The sequence below is a fragment of the Pogoniulus pusillus genome, chromosome 3 (assembly GCF_015220805.1).
Source record: "Pogoniulus pusillus isolate bPogPus1 chromosome 3, bPogPus1.pri, whole genome shotgun sequence".
Lineage (NCBI taxonomy): Eukaryota > Metazoa > Chordata > Aves > Piciformes > Lybiidae > Pogoniulus > Pogoniulus pusillus.
The window spans coordinates 2,312,628-2,335,690 of NC_087266.1; the positions used below are offsets into that span (position 1 = coordinate 2,312,628).

The window sequence follows — 23,063 nt, forward strand, 5'->3', positions numbered from 1 at the left end:
ACCTCCCTTGTCCTGCTGCCCACACTGCTCCTGGTGAAGTCATGGTGAATTTGACCATTCCCACATTGAAACCAGCATTCACCTGTGAGAGTCTAAATCCTCTCTCCTGAGATCATTAACAAAGATAAAATTTGCCATCCTCTCCCTAATCAACAAAGAGAGTGAGGCTGGAGGTGAGGAGGAAGTTGTTGAGCAGGAGAGTGGTGAGAGGCTGGACTGGGTTGCCCAGGGAGGTGGTTGAGGCCCCATGGCTGGAGGTGTTTGAGGCCAGGCTGGCTGAGGCTGTGTGCAGCCTGCTCTAGGGTAGGGTGTCCCTGGGCATGGCAGAGGGGTTGGCACTGGCTGCTCCTTGTGCTCCCTTCCAGCCCTGACTCATCCTACGAACTCAGCAGTGTTTCCTGAATGGGAGAGCAGTCTCACGCATGACTAAATAAATCCCTTTGCAAAGGACCCCTTCAGAAAAGCCTGTAGAGGAAAAAAGCAGCCTCACCCCTGGGATTGGTCAGGGTGGCATCAGTGCCTTTGCCTCCGTCCCCGCAGCGGGCATCGTCGAAGGGCAGGCACTGATCGCCGGTGCCAGCCAACACCTCCGAGTTCTTCACGATGTCCTTCACTGAGGTGGTGGATTTGATCTTATAGATGCGTCTGCTGTTGGTGTCGGAGAGGTAGATGGAGCCAGTGATGGGATCTGTGGTCAAGTAATACTTATGAGCTGGGCTGTGGCTGAAAGAGAAGGGTATGAGGTTAGTATTTCCCTCGGCTGATTCGCATCCTTAAGTCCACTGCCAGGCAAGGTGAGCACGTCGGAGAGTAAAGATGCAGAGGGCAGGCAGACTGGGAAAGGGAAGCAGTGCTGTGCTCAACAATATCAGTGCACAGTCATAGAATCAGGCAGGGTTGGAAGGGTGCACAAGGAGCAGGCAGTTCCAACCCCTGCCATGCCCAGGGACACCCTACCCTAGAGCAGGCTGCACACAGCCTCAGCCAGCCTGGCCTCAGACACCTCCAGCCATGGGGCCTTGACTACCTCCCTGGGCAACCCAGTCCAGCCTCTCACCACTCTCCTGCTCAACAACTTCCTCCTCACCTCCAGCCTCACTCTCCCCACCTCCACCTTTGCTCCATTCCCCCCACTCCTGACACTCCCTGACAGCCTAAAAAGTCCCTCCCAGCTTTTTTGTAGGTCCTTTCAGATCCTGGAAGGTCCCCTGGGAGCCTCCTCTGCTCCAGCCTGCACAGCCCCAACTCTTTCAGGCTGTGCTCACAGCAGAGCTGCTGCAGCCTCTCAGCATCCTCCTGGCCCTGCTCTGGACACACTCCAGCAGGTCCACAAAGACTGCTACAGTAGGATCCTGAGCATGGAGAGCAGCTGCTAAAGGAAAGACCTCATTTGGCTGAGCCAAAATCATGCCAGGAACTACCACAGGTTAACCCTGGCCAAAATCATGCTAGGAACTACCACTGGGACTCAACTTTCCTTCATTTCCTTAATACAGACTTAGTCCTGAAACTGGTGTTAGTGAAGGGAAAGCAGTGCACACTGGGGACCAAAGAACGAAACAAACCTGGAACCAGGCAAAACTGTGAACTAAAAACATCTGCCCAATTCCAACCCCATGAAGATTACTCCCAAGTATAAAGCACAGAATCACAGAATCAGTCAGGGGTGGAAGGGACCACAAGGATAATCCAATTCCAAGCCTCCTGCCATGGGCAGGGACACCCTACCCTAGAGCAGGCTGCCCACAGCCTCAGACAGCCTAAGTAGCAATTAGAGTAAGTATGAAAGAAGTCTCTACTTTGCTGCAGAAGATCTTAAAGCTGCCCAAACACATCAGGTCCCAAGAATTCATAATCAATGTACAGGCTACAGGTGACAGTTTTGCACTTGGTGGAAATCAACATCTTTGAATGTTCACCATCTTTGTTGATGATCTGGAGCAGGGGATTGAGTCCAGCAGCAGTGAGTTTGCAGATGACACCAAGCTAGGAGCAGCTGTGGAGCTGTTAGAGGGTAGCAGAGCCCTGCAGAGGGACCTGGCCAGGCTGGATGGGTGGGCAGAGGCCAAGGGGATGAGACTGAACAAGGCCAAGGGCAGGGTTCTGCACTTTGGCCACAACAACCCCAAGAAGCACTACAGGCTGGGGCCAGAGTGGCTGAGAGCAGCCAGGCAGAGAGGGCCCTGGGGGTGCTGGCAGAGAGGAGCTGAAGCTGAGGCAGCAGTGCCCAGGTGGGCAGCAGAGCCAATGGCATCCTGGGCTGGCTGAGGAGCAGTGTGGGCAGAAGGACAAGGGAGGTTCTTCTGCCCCTATGCTCAGCACTGCTCAGGCCACAGCTTGAGTGCTGTGTCCAGTTGTGGGCTCCTGAATTGCAGAGAGCTGTTGAGGTGCTGGAAGGTGTTTGGAGCAGGGCAGCAAGGCTGGGGAGGGGCCTGGAGCACAGCCCTGTGAGGAGAGGCTGAGGGAGCTGGGGGGGTGCAGCCTGTAGCAGAGGAGGCTCAGGGCAGAGCTCAATGCTGCCTGCAGCTGCCTGCAGGGAGGCTGTAGCCAGGTGGGGTTGGGCTCTGCTGCCAGGCAAGCAGCAACAGAAGAAGGGGACACAATCTGAAGCTGTGGCAGGGCAGGTCTAGGCTGGATGTTGTTAGGAAGTTGCTGGCAGAGAGAGTGATTGGCATTGGAATGGGCTGCCCAGGGAGGTGGTGGAGTGGCCGTGGCTGGAGGTGTTGCAGCCAAGCCTGGCTGGGGCACTTAGTGCCATGGTCTGGTTGCTTGGCCAGGGCAGGGCTGGGTGCTAGGTTGGGCTGGGGGAGCTTGGAGCTCTCTTCCAACCTGGTTGATTTCATGATTCTATGATTGTTCCAGGCAAAGCTGGTTAGAAACCTAAGTGTCAATCACAGTTGGCTCTCTCCCTCATCATCAGAAATATCCTCTCTCTCCTTCAATCTTTATGGTAGGAAAATTAACCCTTCCTCAGACACATAAAACCCACTGAATTAGTCTTTAGTGCTTTAAAAAACCACAAGTTGTGAAAATTACTTAATACTCTGGTGAAAAAAAAAACCAAAAACCCAACCAAGTAATCTTTCTGATTTATTCTGGAGTATCCCTTGTGATTTATCCTATTAAAGCCTGAACAGATTTCATCTCCACAAATGACACTGATTCTGGCTAAATAAAATGCTCTGACCTTCAAGACAGCTCCAGCCTGACAGTTCAGTCTCCAGCTGCATTCCTTTCCACTGACAGCAGGCTGGGAAGGCATTATTCCATTTACCTGCATGTCACTCACACTAAGCAAGTGGCTTCAACCCCAGTGGAAGAAGTTCCCTGTGGGAATCCATCATCCATTATGATCAGGGCCTTGCATTTTCTTCTGACTGTCCTAACAAAGCCCAGCTGAATGTCAGTAAGCTTTTGAGCTGCTCATAATCTCTCTTTGGCATGAGAGGTGGGCAAGAGGAGAACAGCTTTAATGGTGCTCTGCAGCTCTTCAGTGTCTATGCCTGGGAAGCACAGACAGCTTCCAGCAAGCCTTAGATGCACAAAGGCAAATAACTTCCCCAAAGATGGAGAAAAATGGTGGCAGGAGTGGGACACAGAATCATGCAGTCAGGCAGGGTTGGAAGGGACTACAAGGATCATAGAATCACAGAATGAAGCAGGCTGGAAGAGAGCTCCAAGCTCAGCCAGCCCAACCTAGCACCCAGCCCTGACCAACCAACCAGACCATGGCACTAAGTGCCCCAGCCAGGCTTGGCTGCAACACCTCCAGCCACAGCCACTCCACCACCTCCCTGGGCAGCCCATTCCAATGCCAATCACTCTCTCTGCCAGGAACTTCCTCCTAACATCCAGCCTAGACCTGCCCTGGCACAGCTTGAGACTGTGTCCCCTTCTTCTGTTGCTGGCTGCCTGGCAGAAGAGACCAACCCCCATGTGGCTACAACCTCCCTTCAGGTAGTTGTAGACAGCAATGAGGTCACCCCTGAGCCTCCTCTTCTCCAGCCAGTTCCAAGCCCCCTGCCATGCCCAGGGACACCCTACCCTAGAGCAGGCTGCACACAGCCTCAGCCAGCCTGGCCTCAAACACCTCCAGCCATGGGGCCTCAACCACCTCCCTGGGCAACCCACTCCAGCCTCTCACCACTCTCCTGCTCAACAACTAATTTTCTTCCCAGTGACTGGTACTGTGCTGTCTTTGGGATTTAGGATGAGAGCAATGGTGGCATCACACTGATGTTTCAGTTGTTGCTTAGCAGTGTTTGTACTAAGTCAAGGACTTTACAGCTTCTCATACAGCCCTGCCAGTGAGTAGGCTAAAGTGGCACAAGAAGCTGGAAGGGGACACAGCCAGGACAGCTGACCTAAAGTGGCCAAAGGTATATTCCATACCATATGATGAGAGGCCTGGAACACAAACCCTATGAGGAGAGGCTGAGGGAGCTGGGGGTGTGCAGCCTGCAGCAGAGGAGGCTCAGGGCAGAGCTCATTGCTGCCTGCAGCTGCCTGCAGGGAGGCTGTAGCCAGGTGGGGTTGGGCTCTGCTGCCAGGCAGCCAGCAACAGAACAAGGGGACACAGTCTCAAGTTGTGGCAGGGGAGGTCTAGGCTGGATGTGAGGAGGAAGTTGCTGGCAGGGAGAGTGATTGGCATTGGAATGGGCTGCCCAGGGAGGTGGTGGAGTGGCTGTGCCTGGAGATGTTCAAGCCAAGCCTGGCTGGGGCACTTAGTGCCATGGTCTGGTTGATCGGCCAGGGCTGGGTGCTAGGTTGGACTGGCTGAGCTTGGAGCTCTCTTCTGGCCTGGTTGATTCTATGATTCTATGATTCCATGTCATGCCTAGTATATAAATTGGAGGGGAAAGTGGCTGGGACTGGCCCACTGCTGCTTGGGAGCTGACTGAGCATCACTGTGTGGCAAGCAACTGCACTGGGCATCACTTGTCTTTCTTGGGGCTCTTTTCCCTCTTCCTTTTCTTTATTATTAGTAATTTATTTCAATTCTTAAACTGTTCTTATCTGAACCCACAAGTTTTACTTGGTTTTGATTCTCCTCCCCATCCTACCTAGGGGGAGAAGTGAGCAGCTGCATGGTGCTTAGATGCTGGCTGGGGTAAAAATCACAGCAACCACTGCACCAGGAAGGTTTCTTGCTCTGCTCTTTGCAGTGTTATGCACTGGAGCTCTTGCTTAACACTTTGAAATCATCCAAAATGACAGATTCTGTTAAAAAACCTCATAGATTAGCAATGTAAAAGTTCCCAAACTGCTTCCTTTCCTCTGTGTTGATCCACAATCCTGGAGCAGGGAACACTGGGGCTCTGCTTTTTAATTCCAAGCCACAAGCAATAGGCAAATTCAAGTGGCAAATTGGACTGATGTGAACAAAACCCAAAATAAATCTGCCTGGGGCAAAGCAGGGCTTTTATTTTTCCCCCCTCTCCTTTCCCTTTCATCCTCTCTCAGTTAGGCAACACAGCAAAACAAAAGACAGGGCTTTTGACTACTCAGAAGAGTTAATCAGTTACAGTATTTGCAGTCTTAGAACACTTATCCCCTATACTGACACTGCCACCACTGGAAAAGGGCTGTGGGTAAAGAGCTGATTTGCCATTCAGATCCTTCTTCCTTTTGCTCTTAGGTCTTCTTAGAAAGAAACCTTGAGGACTGCATTGATATTTTAAGTCCCTGAAGCAACAACCCAAAGTTGCAGGGATGGGGCAGGCTGGTCCCTGGCTAAGAGCAGACACTTTAGGTATCTGTGGCTGTGATGGTGTAGTCACTGGGAATGAGGATGGTTTCATAAGCAGATGTTCTGCAGGCCAAAGTGAAATGGAAGTGATTCTGCTTCCTTGTGTGCACCTGATGAGGGTGGTGAGAGGCTGGAGTGGGTTGCCCAGGGAGGTGGTTGAGGCCAGGCTGGCTGAGGCTGTGTGCAGCCTGCTCTAGGGTAGGGTGTTCCTGGGCATGGCAGGGGGTTGGAACTGGCTGCTCCTTGTGGTCGCTTCCTACCCTGACTGATTCTAGGATAGGCCTGGAGCACAGCCCTGTGAGGAGAGGCTGAGGGAGCTTGGGGGGTGCAGCCTGCAGCAGAGGAGGCTCAGGGCAGAGCTCATTGCTGCCTGCAGCTCTCTGAAGGGAGGCTGTAGCCAGGTGGGGTTGGGCTCTGCTGCCAGGCACCCAGCAATAGAAGAAGGGGACAGAGTCTGAAGCTGTGCCAGGGGAGGTCTAGGCTGGATGTGAGGAGGAAGTTGCTGGCAGAGAGAGTGATTGGCATTGGAATGGGCTGCCCAGGGAGGTGGTGGAGTGGCTGTGGATGGAGGTGTTGAAGAAAAAAATGGATGAAGCACTGGATCATAGAATCAAGCAGGTTGGAAGAGAGCACCAAGATCATCCAGCCCAACCTAGCACTCAGCCCTGCCCAACCAACCTGACCATGGCACTAAGTGCCCCAGCCAGGCTGTGCTTGAACACCGCCAGGGACAGCAACTCCAGCACCTCCCTGGGCAGCCCAGTCCAATGCCAATCATGCTCCCTAGGAAGTTCTAGGTGCTCCTGCTCTGGCAATGGGGTTGGACTCAATCTTTAGAGACCCTTTCCAACCCCTAACCTTCCATGATTCTTCCAGTATTTAAAGGGAACCTATAAGAAAGATGGGGACAGCCATTTCAGCAGGACCTGGTGTCACTTAGCAAGGGTTGATGGCTCTAAACTACAGCAGGGGAGATTCAGACTACATATGAAGAAGACATTTTTGACACTGAAACACTGGCACAGATTGCCCAAAGAGGTTGGACAGGTCAGGCTGGACAGGGCTTTGAGCAGCCTGATCTAATTAAAGATGTCCCTTCTCATTGCAGAGGGCTTGGATTAGATGACTTTTAAAGGTCCTTTCCAACACAGAACTGTTCTATTACCTACAGGCAAGAAGTTCCCCCTTGTGCTGAGCTGGAACCTCCTGTGCTGCAGCTTACACCCACTGCTGCTTGTCCTATCCCAGGGAGCAGTGAGCAGAGCCTGTACCCCCTCTCCTGACCCCCAGCTCTCAGATGTTTATAATCATCGATTAAATCCCCTCTCAGTCTTCTCTTCTCCAGACTAAGCAGCCCCAGGGCCCTCAGCCTCTCCTCAGCAGGCAGTGCCCTCCAGTCCCCTCATCATCCTCCTAGCTCTCTGCTGGACCCTCTCCAGCAGATCCCTGTCCCTCTGCAACTGGGGATCCCAAAACTGAAGGCAGTGCTCAAGATGAGGTCTCAGCAGGGCAGAGTAGAGGGGCAGGAGAACCTCCCTTGCTCTGCTGCACACACTCTGCTTAACACACCCCAGGATCCCATTGGCCTCTTGGCCCCCAGGGCACATTGCTGTGCCATGGATGCTCTCCCCCAGCACTCCCAGCTCCCTCTCCACAGGGCTGCTCTCCAGCAGATCACCAATGTTATTTACCCATCACAGCTGAATAAATCCCTGAGGCCTCTTTGGATCTGTTGTCTGTGTTGAAAGCCATGAAACCACTTCAGTAAAGCCTTCTGTGCTATCTGTCCTCTCCTGCTCTGAGCCTTCCTGGCCACATGCATTTGCTGGTGACTAAAGCACCACCAAATTCCTCCTGCCCCAAGCGGTTTTTGTTCCAGTGGGGCTGTGTTTCCATGGCTCCATGCTCAGCACCCTGCAGCTCACAAACAAAGGACTTCATTGTGGCTCCTGTCAAGTACTGCTCTTTTTTTTTCCCCTGGTCCCTGGGTGCCATTCAATAGATTAATACAAAAAGAGGCCACACAGTGCAGTGAGCTGAATTTATACTTGGCCTTTTAGTGTTCTCCCTTTGTGTGTGATGTCCAAAGCCCTTCTAGTGTCACAGGCTGGATAATAAAACTTCACAGCGGTGCCATAAGCCAACCCAGGGACTGCAAAGGACTTTTTAATCCAATCCTGGGGCAGTTTTCTGAGGTACCTTTTTCTTCCCCACTAATTGCAGATTTGTTTCTCTAAGGGCATGAATGAAAGGAAGAAAGGAGGAATCTATCTAAGTGTGGCTATTTTGTTGCCTGTGTGCAAGATAGGAATGCCTCAGCACCCTCCATGCTGCTGCAGAGAATAGACAATGATAATTAACTGCAACTCAGTATTGCCATGCTTGGGATTCTGTAAGCCCATCAAGATAGGCCTGGACACAGTCACACTGGGAAAAGCTCCTATTAATCTGTCACTGAATTACAAATGGGTGTAAACTTGGGAAGCATCACAGTGAGAGAGTGATCTGCCATTGGAATGGGCTGCCCAGGGAGGTGGTGGAGTTGCTGTCCCTGGAAGTGTTCAAGAAAAGACTGGATGAGGAATTTGCCAGGCTGGATGGGTGGGCAGAGGTCAGTGGGATGAGACTGAACAAGGCCAAGTGCAGGGTTCTGCACTTTGGCCACAACAACCCCAAGCAGCACTAGAGGCTGGGGCCAGAGTGGCTGAGAGCAGCCAGGCAGAGAGGGAGCTGGGGGTGCTGGGAGAGAGGAGCTGAAGCTGAGGCAGCAGTGCCCAGGTGGGCAGCAGAGCCAATGGCATCCTGGGCTGGCTCAGGAGCAGTGTGGGCAGCAGGACAAGGGAGGTTCTTGTGCCCCTGTGCTCAGCACTGCTCAGGCCACCCCTGGAGTGCTGTGTCCAGTTGTGGGCTCCTGAATTGCAGAGATGTTGAGGTGTTGGAAGGTGTCCAGAGAAGGGAAATGAAGCTGGTGAGGGGCCTGGAACACAAACCCTATGAGAAGAGGCTGAGGGAGCTGGGGGTGTGCAGCCTGCAGCAGAGGAGGCTCAGGGCAGAGCTCATTGCTGCCTGCAGCTGCCTGCAGGGAGGCTGTAGCCAGGTGGGGTTGGGCTCTGCTGCCAGGCAAGCAGCAAGAGAAGAAGGGGACAGAGTCTGAAGCTGTGGCAGGGCAGGTCTAGGCTGGATGTGAGGAGGAAGTTTCTGGCAGAGAGAGTGATTGGCATTGGAATGGGCTGCCCAGGGAGGTGGTGGAGTGGCTGTGCCTGGAGATGTTCAAGCAAGGCCTGGCTGGGGCACTTAGTGCCATGGTCTGGTTGGTTGGGCAGGGCTGGGTGCTAGGTTGGGCTGGCTGAGCTTGGAGCTCTCTTCCAACCTGCCTGATTCTCTGATTCTAATTTGGTGACATGTTTTGGCTTAGCTAACATCTCCCGTGTTGCCCAGCAGCCATTTGGGAGGTTGCAGAGTTAGACCTGGGCTAGCAACACTGTTCTGTAGAGCTAAGCCCCCTAGTTGGTAGCTCTAGAATCTCTGGAGATCAAACTCCTCACAGGCCACACAGCAGGGAGGAATTCTTTCTGCCCAAGTGAGGAAGCTGTTGTGTACACTCTGCAGCTCTCCCTAACCACTGAGATTCAGCTCTGTGGATGTTATCCTGCTAATGGTGTCAAGCTTAGGAACTCTGCTAGGGAGAGAGACTGAGAGCCCTGGGGCTGGTTAGTCTGGAGAAGAGAAGACTGAGAGGAGTTCTCATCCATGTGTACAACCACCTGAGGGCTGAGTGCCAAGTGGATGGGGCCAATCTCTTGTCAGTGATCAGCAGCAATAAGGCAAGGAGCAACAGGTACTAATTTGCACACAGATGATTGCACCTCAATGTGAGGAGAAACTTCCTTCCAGGGAGGGTGACAGAGCATTGAAGCAGGCTGCTCAGAGAGGCTGTGGAGTCTCCTCTGGAGACTTGGAAAACCTGCCTGGATGCATTCCTGTACAGACTACCTTAGGGGTTCCTGCTGTGCAGAGGGGTTAAAGTTGATGGTCTCTGGAGGTCCCTTCCAAGCTGTACTGTTCTGTGATGCTGCCTGGATGCATTCCTGTACAAACTACTTTAGGGGTTCCTGCTTTGCAGAGGGGTTAAAGTTGATGGTCTCTGGAGGTCCCTTCCAAGCTGTACTATTCTGTGATGCTGCCTGGATGCATTTCTGTACAAACTACTTTAGGGGTTCCTGCTTTGCAGAGGGGTTAGGCTTGATGGTCTCTGGAGGACCCTTCCAAGCTGTACTGTTCTGTGATGCTGCCTGGATGCATTCCTGTACAAACTACTTTAGGGGTTCCTGCTTTGACAGAGGGGTTAGATTTGATGGTCTCTGGAGGTCCCTTCCAAACTGTAATATCCTGTGATCCTATGTGATTCTGTGAACTTCTGGAGCTCAAAGCACTGGAGCTTTAGCTAAATCTACATCCACTCATTTCCCTGTGAAGAGGCTTCCTAAGAATAAGTATTATGGCCAATGACACAGAGGAGCAGCTAAATCACATGAATGACTTCCTTCAGTGAAGTCAGAGATGGGAATATTTGTCCTAGAGCTCCTCAGTTCCTTCCTCCCTCATCAGTCCCCTTTGCCTGCCCTGCCCTGACGCAAGCAGGTCTTAGTTTCTTTCACTGAATTTCATTTCTTAGACTTTAGGAATTGCCTGAAGGCTGAAGCCCTGCCAGCTCTCTAAGGCTCTGGTGGCATCTGTGGCCAGCCCATACATCTTCACTCAGTTATTGCCTCCATATATAAAACCTCTTCCTGCAACAGGCATTCAGCTGCTGCCCTTCACTATCAAATCAGGAGTACTTTAGTGGCTGTGCATTTCTAGGGCATTAAGGATACAATTTGGCTGTTCCAAAGAGAAATGAGTTTTTCTATTGCCTTCAAATGATGTGAAAGAGGAGCTGGAGGGGGTAGAACTCAGCCTGATGAAGACAGTCAATGCAGAGGTCTTGTGTACCAACCTCTCAGCCCTGCTAATACTTGCTTTGGGCCATTGTGCTGCACCATGGAAGCTCAGCCCCTTGTTAAGGGCCTTGACAGGCTGCAGAAGTGGGCACAAGCCAACCTCAGGAGCTTCAACAAGACCAAGTGCAAGGTCCTGTAGCTGGGTGGAGGCAATGCCAAGCACCAATGCAGGCTGGGCAGTGAGTGGCTGGAGAGAAGCCCTGAGCAGAGGGACTTGGGGGTGCTGCTGGAGGAGAAGCTCAGCAGGAGCCAGCAGTGTGCACTTGCAGCCCAGAAAGCCAAGCAGAGCCTGGGCTGCAGCAACAGCAGTGTGGCCAGCAGGGCCAGGGAGGGGATTCTCCCCCTCTGCTCTGCTCTGCTGAGACCCCACCTGGAGTGCTGCATCCAGCTCTGGAGCCCCTGGGACAAGAGGGCTGTGGAGATGCTGGAGAGTGTCCAGAGCAGGGCCAGGAGGATGCTGAGAGGCTGCAGCAGCTCTGCTGTGAGCACAGCCTGAAAGAGTTGGGGCTGTGCAGGCTGGAGCAGAGGAGGCTCCCAGGGGACCTTCTTGTGGCCTTCCAGCATCTGAAGGGGGCTCCAAAAAAGCTGGGGAGGGACTTTTAGGGTGTGAGGGATTGTCAGGAGTGGGGGGAATGGAGCAAAGGTGGAGGTGGGGAGAGTGAGGCTGGAGGTGAGGAGGAAGTTGTTGAGCAGGAGAGTGGTGAGAGGCTGGACTGGGTTGCCCAGGGAGGTGGTTGAGGCCCCATGGCTGGAGGTGTTTGAGGCCAGGCTGGCTGAGGCTGTGTGCAGCCTGCTCTAGGGTAGGGTGTCCCTGGGCATGGCAGGGGGTTGGCACTGGCTGTTCCTTGTGCTCCCTTCCAACCCTGACTGATTCTATGATTAATGTTCTGGCAATCAGACAACAGCACAGTTTCCACCCCACTGCCTTCCCAGGCATGCAGATAAAATGGACATTTCTGGGTTTGCAGAGGCTCTGTGAAGTCAAAGAAGCAGTAAAGAAAAAGCAGGTAGCAAGAAAAATCCCCAACCCCAAACACCAACAAAAAAGAAAACCAAACACACAGACACACAAAACCAAATTCCCAACTCTACAGTCTGAGCTTCTAATTTAGAAAGCAACCAGGGAGAAGGATGGGAAACCTATCAGAGCCAGAGAAGTCCCTGCAAACACAGGCAGTGACAGGAGGCTGACATCTTCCTGAATGCAACTGATTGGATCAAGCTCAGTGAAATGCCAGTGAACTCAAGTGACAAATATCCTTAGTGACAAAGCTCCAATTTAGAAGTCTCTCTTTCATCTTGTTTCCTTGTCATTACTCTTTCTCTCCCTGCCTCTCCTCGCTGGGTTTCTGAGCTGCTGTTCCTCCTGCCTGAGCCTGACATACTTCCACATAATGCAAGGGTCCTCTGGCTGACACAAAGTTACTCACTTCCCCAGGTGATGCTGGAGGACCTCTGGCCCTTCGTTATGCCTGTTGCTCAAAACCACCTTCCAACACTTCCATATTCATTACCCCCATCTCCCTCTCTGCCACTGGCTCTGCTGCCCACCTGGGCACTGCTGCCTCAGCTTCAGCTCCTCTCTCCCAGCACCCCCAGCTCCCTCTCTGCCTGCCTGCTCTCAGCCACTCTGGCCCCAGCCTGTAGCAATGCTTGGGGTTGTTATGGCCAAAGTGCAGAACCCTGCACTTGGCCTTGTTCAATCTCATCCCATTGGCCTCTGCCCACCCATGCAGCCTGGCCAGGTCCCTCTGCAGGGCTCTCCTAGCCTCCAACAGCTCCACAGCTGCTCCTAGCTTAGGCAAAACTGCTGCTCCAAGGAGTGCTTCCCTGCCTGTGCATGAATATGAATTCATAGAATCATAGAATCAGTCAGGGTTGGAAGGGACCACAAGGATCAGCCAGTTCCAACCCCCCTGCCATGGGCAGCAGCACCCTACCCTAAAGCAGGCTGGCCAAAATTGTACAAATTATGAACATATGCATTTTGAGTATATGAGGTGAAAGGCCTGGAGCACAAACCCTGTGAGGAGAGGCTGAGGGAGCTGGGGGGGTGCAGCCTGCAGCAGAGGAGGCTCAGGGCAGAGCTCATTGCTGCCTGCAGCTGCTTGCAGGGAGGCTGTAGCCAGGTGGGGTTGGGCTCTGCTGCCAGGCAAGCAGCAAGAGAAGAAGGGGACAGAGTCTGAAGCTGTGGCAGGGCAGGTCTAGGCTGGATGTTGTTAGGAAGTTCCTGTCAGAGAGAGTGATTGGCATTGGAATGGGCTGCCCAGGGAGGTGGTGGAGTGGCCGTGGCTGGAGGTGTTGCAGCCAAGCCTGGCTGGGGCACTTAGTGCCATGGTCTGGTTGGTTGGTCAGGGCTGGGTGCTAGGTTGGACTGGCTGAGCTTGGAGCTCTCTTCCCACCTGGCTGACTCTATGAATCTATGACTTGCATGACTCATTTCCATACCATGTCTCCTCCAGTGACCTGCTTCCCGACGCTGTCCTCATTTGACTTTCTCGCTTAACCCCCACCCAGTTTTCCTTCCACCCTCCTCCTCCTCTTGTCACCCTGCTTCTCCTCTCTGTGCTTCCCCTGCCTAAGGCTATACCCAACAGCTGATGCAGAAGTCTGGTGGGCTCTGCTCTGTGATTTAGGGCTCCTGGTTCCGATGACTGATCGCCTACGCCAGTTCTAATCGCGCCGGCTTCGTTTGCTACTGAATCATCTGGAAACAGCACTCGTGGCTCACTGCATAACAACATGCAACAAGACAGGGAGCAGCATAAGAATTCTCCACTGGTTGGCTTACCTATGTCTGAAATCTTTATTTCTGACAGAAGACAGGAAAGCAGGGAATAGAAGAAAGAATGAGGTGTTAGCAGCTCAGTTCGATGTGTTATTAGCAGTATCATTACTCGACAGTAGCTGTATCATACAATGCAACAGTAAATAAAAGACTTAGCTGGAATGACACTGATACATTTGGAATTGGAGATTCCTTGGCAGTGAGCTCGCTTAGGGGCTGCTGCACATGGCAAAGGAGGTGTGAGCTCACCTGCTGGCAGCTATGCAAGAGATAGGAGCAGGCAGACTTCATCGTTCAGAGCTGGGTGCAGACACCTTTGGTGCGTTGTCTGCTCTCAAAGCAGTAACTCGTGGTTCACAAAGGCCACTCAGCATCTGCACAGTTATGTGTGGCAGTTTGTTGCCATAACCTCCTGAACTCCAGCCCAGAGGACTGAAATTAGGCCAAGCTGGACATTTCTCAAGGGTCTAGCTCCCTGCCCAGCTGCAGCTCCCCTGCGACTCACAAGGCGCTTCCTTTCCTCTCTGCGACGCAACGCTACACTCAAACGACCTCCTCCTAAACAAAACCCAGAGAGCCAAGGAGATGCTGATGTGAGAAGACACAAGCAAAGCCCATCCTAGTCCAAAAGCAGTGGCTTTCCTCTGCAGCTCTTAGTCAGCCAGCATCTGAACCCACTTACTTTATGGCACAGCAGAGCAAAGAAACGTTTATTAGCTCCGGTCACCTAAGTGTTTGCACAGGCGAAGCTGCAATCGTTCCAGCAGCTTTAACTCTGGAGCAAACTTAACTCTGGGGCTCCACACAAAAGCCAGCAAGGCCACTCCAGCAAGGCTTCCAATTTTCTCCTTTCCAATCAGGAAATACTCTGCAAAACCCCTGGCTGGGCCTGGTATTTCCACTGACAATGGAAGGGGGATCAGGTTTCCAAAATGGCACTTCTGGGAATGAGATATTAATCCCACTCCATTGCAATGGGAATTGGGCCCCAAAACACCTAGGCTCTTCTGGAAATCTCACCTTTAGCCTTTAAAAGAACTTTCTGGCACTGGAAGAATATTATGCTCTTTAATGTGGGCCAGGCCTGGAGATTTATCTCAGCTTCCCACCTCACAAACATCAGAGACGTTGGGTTCTCATATATCAGGTAACAGAAGGACAAGAAGCAGGTCCTTGCTTATTAACTGAGAGGGTATCTCAGCCTTCTGAGCTCTGACTGTGAGCATCCCATTGTGGACTTCCTAATTCAGTGACTCCTGATTTCCTTGTTGTCCTGTGAGCACACCAAGAGAGCTACCCTCTGTGTGCCAGCCTGCCTGGATCTCTCTTCTCATACACCATGGTCTGCAGCTATGGCTCTGTGTGCCCAATAGGACCTTCAGCAAGGTGTAATGACTGCTTTGTAGATCAGGGACCAATGGCATCTCGCACAGATGCTGCTGCAGATCAGCTCTTTGGTTTTCATAGGTAGCCTTCTGGTGCAAATGGGAATGCTGTATGGGAGCCTGCTGCTCTGGGAAGCTGTCTAGTAAGCTCCCATATGATGGCCCTTGCAGAAAGGGAGCCTTACTCTTGTCCTCAGCAGTCAGGACATCAAACATGAATAGAGCAGAGAGGTTCTTACTGTATGGGAGATTCTCTTCTTCAGGTCAGATCTCAAGAGGTAAATAGGAATGGAACCTTCCTACCACAGTCACCTCACATCAACATCTCAGCATCCTAGGTCAGACCCTTCAAGCAGAGAAGACTCATCCAGAAACATTCATCTAACTCTAATGATGGTCCTGGAGCGAGTCTTGTCTGGCCACACAGAGCCCAGAGTCAGACCCTGATGCTGTGAAATGGTTAATTGTATTTGTTGTGGGGATTTTAGATAGCAAATTAAACTTTTCCCCCTCTTTCTTGGTGTTTAATAATGTTCCTTCCTCACCCTCCCTGTTTTTCCTAGTATACACCTTTTCCTTTGTTATTTGAGGTTAAAAGGGGACACTTCACACAGATGGTCCATAGATACACTTAGATGATCCATAGATACACTTAGATGATCCATAGATATGACCCATCTCTATGTTCACATCAACACTGCTGAGTGTAGGGAACTGAGGGGGAGGTTGTGATGCACTTGTCCTCAAACCAACCCCCCAAACCAACCAGCAAACCCCCAGTCTGTGACAGCCTGGAGTGATTGTCCTGTCTTAATTATGAATGATCAACTGTCCTGATCCACCTCTGGATCTCATCGACAGTGCTGTGGCCATCCAAGTTCAGGAGGTCTCAGAGGATGAGTGCTTCTTTTAATAAGCCTCACTGCTTTGTTCAGAGGGAGAGAGAGAGGGAGAAAAACAGAGAGGGAGAGAGACAGAAAGAGAGGGGAGGAGAGGGAGAAAGAGAGAGAGAGAGGGAGGGAGGGAGAAAGAGAGGGAGAGAGGGAGGGAGGGAGAAAGAGAGGGAGAGAGGGAGGGAAGGAGAAAGAGAGGGAGAGAGGGAGGGAAGGAGAAAGAGAGGGAGAGAGGGAAGGAGGGAGGGAGGGAGGGAGGGAGGGAGCGAGGAAGGGAGGGAGGGAGGGAGAAAGAGGAAGGGAGGGAGGGAGAAAGAGGAAGGGAGGGAGAGAGAAAGAGAGGGAGGGAGGGAGAAAGGGAGAAAGGGAGGGAGGGAGGGAGGGAGGGAGGGAGGGAGGAAGGGAAGGAGGGAGAAAGAAAGGGAGAAAGGGAGGGAGAAAGAGAGAGAAAGAGAGAGAGAGAGAGAGAGGGAGGGAGGGAGAAAGAGAGGGAGGGAGAGAGTGAGAAAGAGAGGAAGAGAGAGAGGGAGGGAGAAAGAGAGGGAGAGGGAGGGAGAAAGTGAGAGAGGGAGAAAGAAGTCTCTATCTACCCAAGAAGGAGACCTCACCAGAGTTTGACTTAGCAGCACAAAAAGGCATCAGTATTTTTGTCCTGTGATTCAGTGGTGGCACCTGAGGGACCCCCACGTGTTAGGCCTGTGTTTCTCTGGAGTACATCGAAGCCAGCAGAGCTGGGGAGGAGGCAAACCTGGACAGCTAAATCTGCTTTGCTTACAGAGCTCTTCTGCTTTTCCTTTGGGGTACTTCAGGGCTTTGCACAGCTGCAAGGCACAGCTCTAACGGCCACATCCAGCACAGCTTACCTCAGCTCCAGAATGTTGGTGACGTTGCCAGAGGGAAAGATCCTTCGGATGTAGTTGAAATCCCCAACATAAAGACTTCCATCAGAGCCACACGTTAGGGCAACAGGAGCCAGGAGTTTGTTCCCATCTGCAAGACCATTGCAGCTCGGGCAAGAAATGCTCCGGCGGCGGCCGTTGCCCATGATGCTGCCGATCACAGGCGGCTGCTGGGAAATGAACTGGTTCTCCCCGTTGCCTTTGTGCAGGATGCCTAGAGACAGAGGGAAAACAGGAATTGGGAAAGGGATATGGAAATTGAGACCGAAGGGAGCCCATACTGGCAAGGAATTTGTTGAGTAGCAATGAGGGTTCAGCATGTTCCATAGCGTTGCCTTGCGGTGGTTTCCAAGGATCATAGAATCATAGAATCAGGCAGGGTTGGAAGGGAGCACAAGGAGCAGCCAGTTCCAAGCCCCCTGCTATGCCCAGGGACACCCTACCCTACAGCCTCAGCCAGCCTGGCCTCAAACACTTCCAGCCATGGGGCCTCAACCACCTCCCTGGGCAACCCAGTCCAGCCTCTCACCACTCTCCTGCTCAACAACTTCCACCCAAAGAGTGGCTGTCAATGGCTCCAAGCCTAAGTGCAGGCCAGTGACAAGTGGAGTCCCTCAGGAATCAGTCCTGGGACCAGTCTTGTTCAAACTCTTCGTGGGTGCCATGGACAGAGGCACTGAGTGCAGTCTCAGCAGGTTTGCTGCCCACACCAAGCTGTGTGCTGCAGCAGCCAGGCTGGAGGGCAGGGATCCATCCAGAGGGACCTGCACAGGCTGTAGAGGTGGGCACAAGCCAAGCTCAGGAGGTTCAACAAGACCAAGTGCAGGGTCCTGCATCTGGGTCAGGGCAATCCCAAGCTCAAATACAGGCTGGATGGGGCTCTGGCCAGCCTGCTCTAGGGTAGGGTGTCCCTGTCCATGCAAGAGGGTTGGAACTAGGTGATCCTTGTGGTCCCTTCCAACCCTGACTGATTCTATGATTCTGTGCTTGAAAGAGCTGTGAGAGTCTAAATCCTCTCTCTCTAGCTCATCAACAAAGATAAATATTGCCATCCTGTCTCTCTAATCAACAAAGATAAAGATTGCCTTTGTTAACCTCCTGGGCTCAGAGGAGGTGCTTGGCTGTCTCAGTTCTAATTCCAAAGTGAGCCATGATGACATTCAACTGCTCCAGTGATGGGCAGCTTCTTTTGCATCAGCACACACCAAATTGCTTCTAAATGTAGGTTGCTAGAAGTAGTTGGTCAGTAAAGTCCTGAAGAGAGTATCTGTGTGGCTTGGGATTCTTTCCTTGTCTTGATTTCTTAGCAGCAAGAAGCAGCTGAGCCTTGCAACATTGCATTCTTCTTCTGATATGTGCCATGAGCAACTTACCACTTTGTACGTTGAGGGCATGGTGTTTGTCCAGGGACCACCCTCCAAGTTTGGAAGCATCAATTTCATAACCCTGAAGCACAGCTGTCCTCTTCTCCCACAGGATCAAGTCAGGACAGGATTCATACTCATAACCTACTGATACTGGGAAAGAGAGAATAAAAAGACACCATCAGATTAGTAACCCAGAGGTGCAAAGTCAGCAATCACAGTTTCAACTGAGCAGGGGTAAGAGCATTTCCACAGGCAGCTGCCAATTCCATTCAGAATATCATCATCACAAGGCAGAGTCCTAATATGTCTTTCACTTTAAAGGCCATCTTGCACTTAAAAAGGTCAGCACAGCTGTGGACGTTGGGCAACTGTGAATCATAGAGCCATGGAATCAACCAGGTTAGAAGAGACTTCCAAGCTTCCAACCTATCCAACCTAGCACCCAGCCCTGCCCAACCAACCAGACCATGGCACTAAGTGCCCCAGCCAGGCTTGGCTGCAACACCTCCAGCCACAGCCACTCCACCACCTCCCTGGGCAGCCCATTCCAATGCCAATCACTCTCTCTGCCAGCAACTTCCTCCTCACATCCAGCCTAGACCTGCCCTGCCACAACTTGAGGCTGTGTCCCCTTCTTCTGTTGCTGCTTGCCTGGCAGCAGAGCCCAACCCCACCTGGCTACAGCCTCCCTTCAGGTAGTTGTAGACAGCAATGAGGTCCCCCCTGAGCCTCCTCTTCTCCGGGCATGCTAGAATGGGCAATGAAGGGGAGACTAAGATTACAGCAACCACGAAGGTCAGGCAGAAGGAGGAGTAGAGACCTAGGCTCTGTATTGGGGGTTTCTTTCAAAGCAGTGCTGACAGCTTTTGGTTACAGGCAAGAGGCAGCCAAATGCCTCTAGTCCCAGTTCATTCCTTCTGTATGCATCTGACTGTAGCAGCTCAGGATGGATGTGCTGGGCCAGGAGCCAGAGAACAGCTCAGCACTCCTCTGCTGGTGAAATGTGTGCTACCTGAGCAGCTGGGCCCAGTCCTCTCCAAGGAATCATAGAATCAACCAGGTTGGAAGAGACCTCCAAGATCATCCGGCCCAACCTAGCACCCAGCCCTAGCCAGTCGACTAGACCATGGCACTAAGTGCCTCATCCAGGCTTTTCCTGAAGACCTCCAGGAACAGAGACTCCACCACCTCCCTGGGCAGCCCATTCCAATGCCAATCACTCTCTCTGGGAAGAATTTCCTCCTAGCATCCAGCCTATACTTCCCGCAGCACAACTTGAGACTGTGTCCCCTTGTTCTATTGGAGGTTGCCTGGGAGAAGAGACCAACCCCCACCTGGCTACAATGTCCCTTCAGGTAGTTGTAGACAGCAATGAGCTCTGCCCTGAGCCTCCTCTGCTGCAGGCTGCACACCCCCAGCTCCCTCAGCCTCTCCTCATAGGGTTTGTGTTCCAGGCTTTTCAGGAAGGAAACAGCAGTGAACCAGCAGGGACCATCTCATGTGCCAGCAGTTGGGCCACACTGATCCAGGACAAGGTCTGTGCATTCCCACTTAGCTGCCTGTCAAAGGAGACAGCAGCCCTGGGGTGACTTACCAAAGGCTTCTGAGAGCCCATACACCTTCTGGCTGTAGACATCTGTCTTATCCCAGATGAAATAATAGGAAAGGTCTGGAGCAGCTGCAAACCACTTTCTGAAGAGGCGTCCCTCGACGGCCACCATGAGGTGGACCTTCATGAGGTTGAAGGGGATGGTGGGGTGGGTCATGCTGATCCTCAGCACTGATTTGTAGCCAGCTGTGCGGCTGCTCAGGTAACTCACTTTGATCTTACTGCCGGAAACGTTAATCTCCTCCTGCAGAGCCTGTGGAAAAGCAATCCGGGAGGTGTTAAATCAGCAGCCAGCAGACAGGAAAAGGCAGGGAAGCTGCAGTCTGTCAAGCACACCTTTAGAAAGGCTCTGCTAGGCATGCCTCAAAAAAGAACACCTAGGAGGCAGCAAGTGTGAAACCAGACATGGAGTGTATAGGGTTAGCTGTGGCAGTCAGAGGATACTCTTTCTTTCTCCCTACCTGGTACCTGGGAGAACAGGAGACCAAAGGGTCACACTGTCCCTCCCAGGCTGAGAGAGCTGGAGCCTGGCAGGCTCAGCCTGAAGAAAAGAAGGCTCCTTGCTACAGCCTCTCAACAGAATCACAGAATCAAGCAGGTTGGAAGAGCAGCAAGCAGGAAGAGGCAAGCAGCAAGAGAAGAAGGGGACACAGTCTCAAGTTGTGGCAGGGGAGGTCTAGGCTGGATGTTAGGAGGCAGTTCCTGGCAGAGAGAGTGATTGGCATTGGAATGGGCTGCCCAGGGAGGTGGTGGAGTGGCCGTGGCTGGAGGTGTTGAAGCCAAGCCTGGCTGGGGCACTCAGTGCCATGGTCTGGTTGACTGGCTAGGGCTGGGTGCTAGGTTGGGCTGGCTGAGCTTGGAGCTCTCTTCCAACCCGGTTGATTCTATGAGGTCTCAGCAGGGCAGAGTAGAGGGGGAGGAGAACCTCCCTTGCTTTGCTGGACACACTCTGCGTAATACACCCCAGGATGCCATTGGCCTTCTTGGCCAGCAGGGCACATTGCTGTGCCATGGGGAACTTGTTAGCCACCAGGACCTCTAGCTCCCTCTTCACAGGGCTGCTTTTCCCCCCTAGGAAGACCTCTTCTAAGCTCTCCTCCAAGGCCCAACACCTCTCCAAGTGCTGACTCGCAGGCTCTGAGCACGGCAGCGCTTGACCAATGGACACATCCAGAAGTTAAAGTGCTGCTCCTCTATGCTCATAAATATTTACTTTCTCTAATGCAGCCTTTTCAATTTACATATCTCAGCCCCTGGGAGGCTGAAAAATGACAGAACTGGGAAAACTCAGGAATTCCAAACCATATTTTATGAGCTCAGCAACAAGCTGGGCTGGGACCAGGCTCAATCAGAGACCAGCTGAGGCAAGCTGCAGTAAAGGTGGTCCCTTGTAGCAAATCTATCACCATAAGTAACCCCTCTAGGAAAAAGCCAGGCAGAAATAACTGTCACAGAGGTACTATTTGCAGTGTCTGGTTCAAATCCCTGTCAGAAGTAATTATTTCTCTCTGTTGTGATCTGTCTCTGCTGTCCAGAGAAAGGGGCAGCACAGTGGTGCTGAGGCACTGAGCAGCACGAGGGGCTGTGGTCAAAGATGTCTGCTTCAAGAGGGGATCCAAAAGGTAATTCAGATTCTCTGAAATGGGTTCTGCACTTTGGCCACAACAACCCCAAGCAGCACTGCAGGCTGGGGACAGAGTGGCTGAGAGCAGGCAGGCAGAGAGGGCCCTGGGGGTGCTGGGAGAGAGGAGCTGAAGCTGAGGCAGCAGTGCCCAGGTGGGCAGCAGAGCCAATGGCATCCTGGGCTGGCTCAGGAGCAGTGTGGGCAGCAGGACAAGGGAGGTTCTTGTGCCCCTGTGCTCAGCACTGCTCAGGCCACCCCTGGAGTGCTGTGTCCAGTTCTGGGCCCCTTAATTGCAGAGAGCTGTTGAGGTGCTGGAAGGTGTTTGGAGCAGGGCAGCAAGGCTGGGGAGGGGCCTGGAGCACAGCCCTGTGAGGAGAGGCTGAGGGAGCTGGGGGGGTGCAGCCTGCAGCAGAGGAGGCTCAGGGCAGAGCTCATTGCTGCCTGCAGCTGCCTGCAGGGAGGCTGTAGCCAGATGGGGTTGGGCTCTGCTGCCAGGCAAGCAGCAACAGAAGAAGGACACAGCCTCGAGTTGTGGCAGGGCAGGTCTAGGCTCCTAGCTTGGTGCCATCTGCAAACTTCCTGATGCTGGACTCAATCCCCTGGTCCAGATCATCAATAAAGATATTGCATAGGGCCAGGCCCAGCACTGATCCATGCAGGGACACCACCAGTGACTGGATCATGAAGTCCAACCTCTGTGCCAAAGCAGCAACACTTAGGGCAGTCTGCACAGGAATGCATCCTGGTGGGTTTGCAAAGTCTCCAGAGAAGGAGACTCCACAACCTCTGGGTAGCCTATTCCAGTGCTCCATCACCCTCACTGTGAAAAAGTTTCTCCTCATGTTGAGCTGAAACTTTCTCTGTTCCAATTTGTAGCCACTGCTCCTTGGCTGAGGAGAAAGAGGTTCCTTAGAAGGTTGGTGTTAGCATGTAAGCTGAAGAGCAGGATGCAATTCCACCTTAAGGCATCCAAATCTAATGCAGATAGGTAAGTGTGTGCCTGTGAGGGAGGCATGTAGGCATCAATTATAGCCAGTGGAGATCTAAACAGTACTGTCAGTGGCAAGCAGATGCCTTCAAGATGGTCAGCTTAATTGAGCTGTAGGCACCACTGACACTATTGATTAGGTTTCTGTCAGCTTTAATGGCAGCTTGGACATCTAGCACACATCCAGACTGCCTGTGAGCACCTTATTTAGGTGCCATGATCTGTCACACTCAGGTCTTAATTAGATTCCAGAGCTACAGGGGTCCAGTGTGATTTGAGATGTCCAAGTTATGGGACATTCACAAAGCCTTGGTTGTGATCTGGTACAGGTGATCCTGCTCTGGCAGGGTGGTTGGACTAGATGAGGTCTTCCAGTATCTGAAGGGGGGCTACAAAAAGGCTGGGGAGGGACTTTTGAGGCTGTCAGGGAGTGACAGGAGTGGGGGAATGGAGCAAAGGTGGAGGTGGGGAGAGTGAGGCTGGAGGTGAGGAGGAAGTTGTTGAGCAGGAGAGTGGTGAGAGGCTGGACTGGGTTGCCCAGGGAGGTGGTTGAGGCCCCATGGCTGGAGGTGTTTGAGGCCAGGCTGGCAGAGGCTGTGTGCAGCCTGCTCTAGGGTAGGGTGTTTACCTTAGCATTGCCTCGACCCAGATGCAGGACCTTGCACTTGGTCTTGTCTATCCCAAACATGATGAAATGCAATGAACCCCCAGTGCTCTGCAAGCTGGCCATTTGCCAGCCATCTGCTGGCAGACCACACACC

The 23,063-nt window shown here is 52.5% G+C and overlaps 1 protein-coding gene across 8 annotated transcripts in view; it reads right to left on the reverse strand.

Moving 5' to 3' along the window:
• TENM4 (teneurin transmembrane protein 4) overlaps positions 1-23,063 on the reverse strand; it is a 704,151-nt gene that overhangs the window by 62,368 nt on the left and 618,720 nt on the right. For 5 of the 8 annotated variants that reach the window (XM_064168972.1, XM_064168953.1, XM_064168934.1 and 2 more), the window contains 5 exons: positions 19,676-19,943; positions 18,088-18,231; positions 16,679-16,928; positions 13,541-13,561; positions 491-723 (listed from right to left, as the gene is read on the reverse strand). In XM_064168972.1, the coding sequence (XP_064025042.1) occupies positions 491-723; positions 13,541-13,561; positions 16,679-16,928; positions 18,088-18,231; positions 19,676-19,943 (916 nt within the window). The remainder of the gene's footprint in view (positions 1-490; positions 724-13,540; positions 13,562-16,678; positions 16,929-18,087; positions 18,232-19,675; positions 19,944-23,063) is intronic. The other 3 variants (XM_064168982.1, XM_064168944.1, XM_064168922.1) reach the window with 1 other exon arrangement.